General features: G+C 40.6%; 1 protein-coding gene across 1 annotated transcript; it reads right to left on the reverse strand.

The window, feature by feature from the left end:
* Positions 1 to 896: 896 nt before the first annotated feature.
* LOC143726207 (uncharacterized) lies at positions 897 to 1,861 on the reverse strand. Its single transcript, XM_077219208.1, has 5 exons — positions 1,677 to 1,861; positions 1,549 to 1,610; positions 1,412 to 1,465; positions 1,259 to 1,327; positions 897 to 1,130 (listed from the first exon to the last, which is right to left on the reverse strand). Exons 1-5 carry the CDS (start codon positions 1,741 to 1,743, stop codon positions 1,002 to 1,004), a joined length of 381 nt encoding a protein of 126 aa, XP_077075323.1. The 5' UTR covers positions 1,744 to 1,861; the 3' UTR covers positions 897 to 1,001.
* Between the last annotated feature and the right edge of the window lie 6,269 nt (positions 1,862 to 8,130).

Consider the following 8,130-nt stretch of genomic DNA (forward strand, 5'->3'; position numbering starts at 1 on the left):
AGTCTGCAGTAGCTACCTGTTAAGAAATGTTTTAAATATATATGTTTAATTCCTATGATAGGATTTCCTATAGTCATAGGAGCAATAGACTGCACACATGTTGCAATCTCCACAGCTCTAGGAGAACATGAGGCAGATTATGTGAACAGAAAGTCCTTTCACAGCCTTAATGTTCAGGTAGGGCTACTATACCCTATGTGAAATTATTTTTATTTGCATTGAGATCAATCTTTAAATAAATAGTAACTAACAGATAGGACAATGATTTACTGTACATTTCATCTGCAGATGACTTGTGATCATGAATGCATGATCACAAGCTTGGATTCCAAATGGCCTGGCTCAGTGCATGACTCACGCATTTTCCGTGAGTCTATTTTGTGTCAGCGCTTTGAGGAAGGCAAGTTAAATTTGGTACAGTACACTTTACATTTTTTATTTTAATGGCAAAACTTACAAATTTTTCCCCTTTTCTGTTCTATGACAGGGCTTTTTGATGGCCTGTTGGTAGGAGATAGAGGTTATGCATGCCAGAGGTTTTTGCTAACGCCCTATCCTGACCCCCAGACAGGGCCACAAAACCGCTTCGATGTGGCCCTCGGTAAAACCAGGGTCAAGATCGAGATGACCTTTGGCATCCTAAAGGCACGTTTCAACTGTCTTAGGCGTTTAAGAGTGTCACCAGAGCGGGCATCACAGATAGTGGCTGCATGTGCCATTCTGCATAATATAGCCACTATCAGAAAGGAGCGAGAACCACCACAAAACCAGCTTCTCCCTGATGAAATTGACCCCATCACACTTGACCACCCAGCTGGGGCAGCTGTCAGAGATGCGATCACAACACAATATTTTACTTAATAAAAGCACACTGACACTGCAGATAGGACTCAAACTGTTGTATTGGTCATGTGGCTAGGGAGGAAGAAAGAGAGCAAGAAAATTACATTAATAGACATTCATAGTGTTCATACTAAAGCGTTACTTGTTTAAAAAAAAGTTCACATACGGAGATCTGTTTTTTCCAGCTGTTTGATCTCCAATTTAATTTTTTTAATTTGGAGCCTCCTCAGCTCACAGTCTAGTTCTAGGCTCCTTTTATAAAGGGCCCTGACTGAGTCTGTTTCCACCTGAAACAATTCCACCACAAACATGATCATTACAAGTTTTCTGGAGGTTGATCAAATCACAAAAAGTGGCATGACTATCTACAAACATAGGACTGACTGTAATTTATGTCAAGGGTTTAAAGCATTACCTTGTTCACATTCCTTCTGTAGCCCATTGAGGTAGAGGCTTCAGTTTCTGGGGCAGGTTGTGAAAAATCCTACAATAAAAGAGATGTGTAAGGGCCAGTCACTTAATTATGACATTCAAATGTGTGCCGTAATAAAAAGCCCAGTGCATTCACCTCAGCAACTGTCTCAGAACACACAGACAGAGTGTCTTCATCATTTGGTTCACCCTAATAAATAAAAGGCAAATATAAAGCATAACTGTTATAAAGCAGGCTATGTTCATGGTGTTCTGTCTGCTGCATATACTGACCTCTGTGTGGGAGACTGTGTGCATGTGTGCTGGCTTCAACAGGGACACTGTATTTCCCTCTACTGCAGAACAGAGTCAGCCAAATTTAACCTTTTTTAAAACATTAGTAATGCATTGCACACACATACCCAGTGTCACTTGCTTCGAGGAGCCAGCACCAGGGTCAGACTGTACAGCACTTGCAATGCCATCCATAATCGTCCATCCCTTATTATTACTCAGCGCCAACTCCTCGGCCACAGTGTAATTTTGAGGAGGTGGCCCTCCCCCAGTTTTCCTGATTTCACATTTTTTTCTGTTTGCTGCAAACAAGTTTTTATGAATAAATGTTCACAAAAATAATAAAAGGTTGTGGTAAATACTCACCACTTTGAATTATATTTTTATATTTTGTCTTGATCTGCTGCCAAGAACGTTTGGAGTTGGGGTTGCATCTAAAAATATATGAATATCAATCTTTCTTAGGAATAGCCTATACATTCACATTTTACATACATCTACACACACGTATGTACAGTATGCATGCATGCATGTATATCAACACGAATACACACATGTTTATTTTAGCATTTAATACATTTTTAATATGATTACATCATTTTACATTAATTGTTTAACTTACGCATTAACGCAATCAGCAATCTTCCTCCAAGAATCTTCTCTTGCTTTGGCAGCAGATACAGTGTTACTGCGTGCTTGAAAAACACTTTTATATTCTTCATATTTTTGAATAATTATCTCTTGCTCCTGCGCGGAAAAATATATAGCTCTCGCTCTATCCATTTCGAACGCGATTGGTTGTTCAGTGCCGACGTCACTCTTTTATGTGCACGCGCTCGTGGATTAATCATAAGTTAACCCGTTTAATCCCAAATTTTTTCTTGCAACTTGAGTACATTATTTTTACTCCTTAGACCTCCCTAACACTCAAACATTATGCCTTTTTTGATTTTATGTTGGTTAAGTTAGTGAAATATTAGGTTTTATACTCGGTCACAATAGTGACAATAGTGGTGGGAAACACCATAGTCAGAATTCATACAAATTCTTCAATTAGACCTATTGACACAATTCATTCCAAGACATCCAATACCTCGTTTTGTCATTTCATGAAGGAGGCTTAGTGAGGTGAAAAGGTTGTCATGTACAAAGTTACACCCTGGAGGAACTTCTGGTTGTTCGGCTAGACCCCTATGGGATAGACCATGACTTCACTTGGGCCCTGTCCTAGGCCAGTTTCAGGGAGATGTGTGTGCACTCATTCAGTGCACTGAAGATGGGCCGTAAATTCTAGAAAGGGTTGTTTGTGGTCATATGTGGGGCACACCAATTGGTTCTCATGAACATCTGCCTAATCCTCCAGATAGTTCACCTCTGCATCGCCATTCAATAGTCTACTTGGCAAATGGGCCGTTTCACCCATGGTACTCCCTATCTGAGCCATCACTATCTCAGTCACTTTCAATTGGGGGGAGGGGGAGGGGGGTGGTGTCACATACGTCTAGAAGGTCCAACCCATTGAAAGTTTCTGGAATACTGATAACTACACTGAACAAAATTATAAACGCAGCACATTTGTTTTTGCCCCCATTTTTCATGAGCTGAACTCAAAGATCTAAGACCTTTTCTATGTACACAAAAGGCCTATTTCTCTCAAATATTGTTCGCAAACCTGTCTAAATCTGTGTTAGTGAGCACTTCTCCTTTGCCAAGATCATCCATCCCCCTCACAGGTGTGGCATATGTTCAGTGTAGGATTGCCAATACCTGCCAATACCAGCCAATACCTTTTTTTCAATTGAAGTACTGTGTTATACTACCGGTCACAATTGTGACCGTAAATAAATTTACAAGTCTTACGAGCAAAATATATATGCAGGAGTATAATTTTCAAAATATATCAGCAGTAGACCCTTTAAAGAATATATGTACAAAATATGATAGTTCTATCTGTTAATTAAGATGTTTTACATACTACTTTTTGTAGTAGTCTGAGGAAGACATCTTCTTCTAGATGTGCAAGCAGGAAGTAACTTATCTGGTCATGTGACCTTTCACACTAGTCACATGACATTAATAGATTTTAATCAAGACAATCTATTTTGTCATTTAAAAGTTGAATTTCTTGCCCAAAGTCAATAACAACGTTTTCAGAGCTTCCAGAAATAAGAAAAAAGATGCGGTCACAATTGTGACCGGTGGGATTAAACGGGTTAAGATCAAAGCCTGAGTTGACAGAGAAAGTTGATGAGCTGCGTCATGGTACCAATAAAGCCTGATTGCATCGGTTCGGTTTTGTCAACTCAAAACTAATCCTGTAACCCCGAGTTTGTTCAGCTACCTTCATGGTACAGGCCCCTGGGGCCTATACCATGAAGCCGGTTTAGGTGGCTAGCCAGCTATGTTTCAGTTTAGTTTGCGTCAACCCTGGGCTTTAAGGACCATGAAAGTGGTTTGGCTTTTAGCAGTGTTCATCGCCATAGTAACTTATGCTCCACGGCTAGCCTGGTCCGGGGCAGGTTATGTTCTAGGTAAGAGGTTGCAAACTGAACTTGGACCAATCAGCTGTGAGCAAAGTGACACATGTCTGATGCGATAAAGTCACTCCACCTGTTTCTACTCCAAATTAAAGGTCACTACATAGCAAATGATTTTTAAAGACAAAATCGTCTGGTTTTTAGTGATGCTTATTTAGAATAATAAATTTGTATGATTTGGATATTATTTATGTAATTATTATACCCTTTATCAATCACACATGTACAATTTTAGTTCATCAATTATTATTACGCAGTTTAAATGAATAAATATATAAAGGTAATATAAATGCGCTTTAGCATCAATAGATGAAGCTATAAAATGATTACATGTGAGCTTAAATGTTCAATTCTCTCTATACCTTTATCAGCTGTACAAAATAACTTCAGAACTTTTACTTGCACTGATATACAGTAGCGAGACTTTTTCTTTTAGTTGTCCTCTTTCATAGACAGCTGTTTTCTTCTTGCTGTGTAAATTTGTTTAAATTCTTACTATTTTAATTATTTTATTTAATAAGTGAATTGCGCTGCTTCTCTCGCGAGAAATTAATCTCAGTTTCACTCTTTCTCAACATGTGATTGGCTGTTCGCTACTGATGTCACACTTGAACTCCTAAACTCAGGATCAAAGCCTGAGTTGACAGAGAAAGTTGATGATCAGCATCATGGTACGAACAAAGCCTGGTTGGATTGGTTTGGTTTTGTCAACTCTAAACTAATCCTGTAACCCTGAGTTTGTTCAACTACCATCATGGTACAGGCCCCTGATATGGTCTTGTTAGGCTTACACTGTTTTTGTTATTTTAGGGGCGCATTACTATGACACCGTGCGCATTTACGCACGAGGCACAGCAGGGTAACTTCACGGATTATTAAAATCTCCTGACAGCTGACAGGATCAGTCGGGATCAATATTAACTGATGTCCTGTGTTCTTTACACATCCAAAAGGTCTCACACACAGTCCAAGTTCATACAGAGAAACTGTTTGGAATAAAGCAGCCATCCTCCTGATCAGTCCTGAGCTCCATCAGAGCGTGTCAATAATTTCAGAAGCTAAAAGTGGAATTCTAGTTCCTCTGCAGAGTTTCCTCTGCCCTGTCATGTCAAGTTAATTACTTCAGCTTTTTTATTTTTTACAGCTCAAATACCCCAAAATATTTGTTGTGACTTTATTGGGCACATGACGTTTAAAATGACCGACAGCAGCCTCTCTGATCATGAAGTAAATCGTTAAAACACTCACACATCAATAAAACACAAAATAAAGAAACCAGTGTGGGAGAGATGTGACCCACGACCGGTTAATAATTTATATTAACGCAGCACAATGAGGATCCAGACGTTTAATTAGAGACAGCGTCAGTCTGTTAACAGACTGATAAACGACAGAGCAGCAGAGTAACAGAGGCTTCATGATCAGAGGTGGTTTTTATATCACGTCCACACTTAGGCTATTTCCATAATTCTCTCTGCTGTGAGTCTGCAATTCAATCAGTCAATTGTTTATTTTCATAAAGCATCATTCATAGCTATTATAATAGCAATGCGCCAAAGTACAAGCACACCTGGCTTTACAAGGGAGATGACACTGATATTGAACCATGCGCCCGTTTTTTTCTGCCGTCAAACTAGCAAAATTGGAGTTGGATATGCCCCAAACGCAACTGCACTATGCGCTTCACGCCGTGAAGGACTCTGTGTATATAAAGATTTGCCCCTTCGCCATTTTTCATCTCTGACGCACTGGCATTTGGGTTCTCCATCGTGATAATACGCACATTCACAGAGGGGATTCAGTAGTCTAATGCGCTTGCTATGGTGCTTGCATGGTGCTTGCATGAGCTCCCCTAAAGACATGATTTGTGAAATTTTGGGGGTCATATTAACTGGACTTAACACTCTGGTCTTGTCATATTTCATAGCTTTGGGTATCTCCCTACAACAACGTTTGTGTGCATCTTACGTCATTACAAACGTGCACGGCGCATGACAGAAAACACTATGCGGGTCAATATATTGTGTTTTTTATTAATTTGGTGCTATTATGCATAGCTGAGTAAACAACACAGGTTTACTTTGTGTGTGTGTGTGTGTCGCATAAGCTGTCTTTCTGCTGCTTGCAAAAGGAGATAGTGGATTTCCATTAAATTGTTGCCCTGAATACACTGCAGGATCACTCTTCCTCGTATCCAAGGTAAATCATCAACACTATCATCCCTTACATGTGTTTTATTTAACTAAATACATCATAATCGGCTAAAACGCATGCGCAGGATACTTTTATTCCTGAACAAGTGCGCACCCGAGTCCGTGTTGCTTTCACATACACGCGAACCGCAGCACGGTTTGGGAGCAACCGAACTCAGACCAACTCCTCCAGGTAGTCTCGGGTTCGGTACCCCAGTGCGCACCCGGGACCACATGACAGCGGTTTTCCCGCGGCTCGTCAGGCCATAAACAATGGATTGAACTTCTTTATTAACACTAATAATGTCTTATTGATAATCAGGGGCGCAACATACCCAATGTTAGAGGGGTATGCAGCAACAATTTTGGCGGCGTGGGACCCTAATTACAGCTTCCATATCACCCAGCAGATGTAACTACAGCCTGTATGTCTGACAGCACAGCTAACATGAACAGCTAATGGTAAAACAAAATCTATTTGTTTCCATGATATGGCATAAGTAATGTTTTCCAGCTTCTAGTCATTTATTGTGCATGCTTATACACTCACCTAAAGGATTATTAGGAACACCATACTAATACTGTGTTTGACCCCCTTTCACCTTCAGAACTGCCTTAATTCTACGTGGCATTGATTCAACAAGGTGCTGAAAGCATTCTTTAGAAATGTTGGCCCATATTGATAGGATAGCATCTTGCAGTTGATGGAGATTTGTGGGATGCACATCCAGGGCACGAAACTCCCGTTCCACCACATCCCAAAGAGGCTCTATTGGGTTGAGATCTGGTGACTGTGGGGGCCATTTTAGTACAGTGAACTCATTGTCATGTTCAAGAAACCAATTTGAAATGATTGGAGCTTCGTGACATGGTGCATTATCCTGCTGGAAGTAGCCATCAGAGGATGGGTACTTGATGGCCGTAAAGGGATGGACAGGGTCAGAAACAATGCTCAGGTAGGCCGTGGCATTTAAACGATACCCAATTGGCACTAAGGGGCCTAAAGTGTGCTAAGAAAACAACCCTCACACCATTACACCACCACCACCAGCCTGCACAGTGATAACAAGGCATGATGGATCCATGTTCTCATTCTATTTACGCCAAATTCTGACTCTACCATCTGAATGTCTCAACAGAAATCGAGACTCATCAGACCAGGCAACATTTTTCCAGTCTTCAACTGTCCAATTTTGGTGAACTCTTGCAAATTGTAGCCTCTTTTTCCTATTTGTAGTGGAGATGAGTGGTACCCGGTGGGGTCTTCTGCTGTTGTAGCCCATCCGCCTCAAGGTTGTGCGTGTTGTGGCTTCACAAATGCTTTGCTGCATACCTCGGTTGTAACGAGTGGTTATTTCAGTCAAAGTTGCTCTTCTATCAGCTTGAATCTGTCAGCCCATTCTCCTCTGACCTCTAGCATCAACAAGGCATTTTCGCCCACAGGACTGCCACATACTAGATGTTTTTCCCTTTTCACACTATTCTTTGTAAACCCTAGAAATGGTTGTGCGTGAAAATCCCAGTAACTGAGCAGATTGTGAAATACTCAGACCGGCCCGTCTGGCACCAACAACCATGCCACGCTCAAAATTGCTTAAATCACCTTTCTTTCCCATTCTGACTTTCAGTTTGGAGTTCAGGGGATTGTCTTGACCAGGACCACACCCCTAAATGCATTGAAGCAACTGCCATGTGATTGGTTGATTAGATAATTGCATTAATGAGAAATTGAACAGGTGTTCCTAATAATCCTTTAGGTGAGTGTATTTACCGGTTGTTGAGATATTGAGATATGTCATGCATGGGATATCAGCAATATTATTTTGCATTATATTTGCAATATTATTAAACAC

Source organism: Siphateles boraxobius, unplaced genomic scaffold (assembly GCF_051911475.1).
Source record: "Siphateles boraxobius isolate OS27281-9 unplaced genomic scaffold, OSU_SipBor_1 12, whole genome shotgun sequence".
NCBI classification, from domain to species: Eukaryota; Metazoa; Chordata; class Actinopteri; order Cypriniformes; family Leuciscidae; genus Siphateles; species Siphateles boraxobius.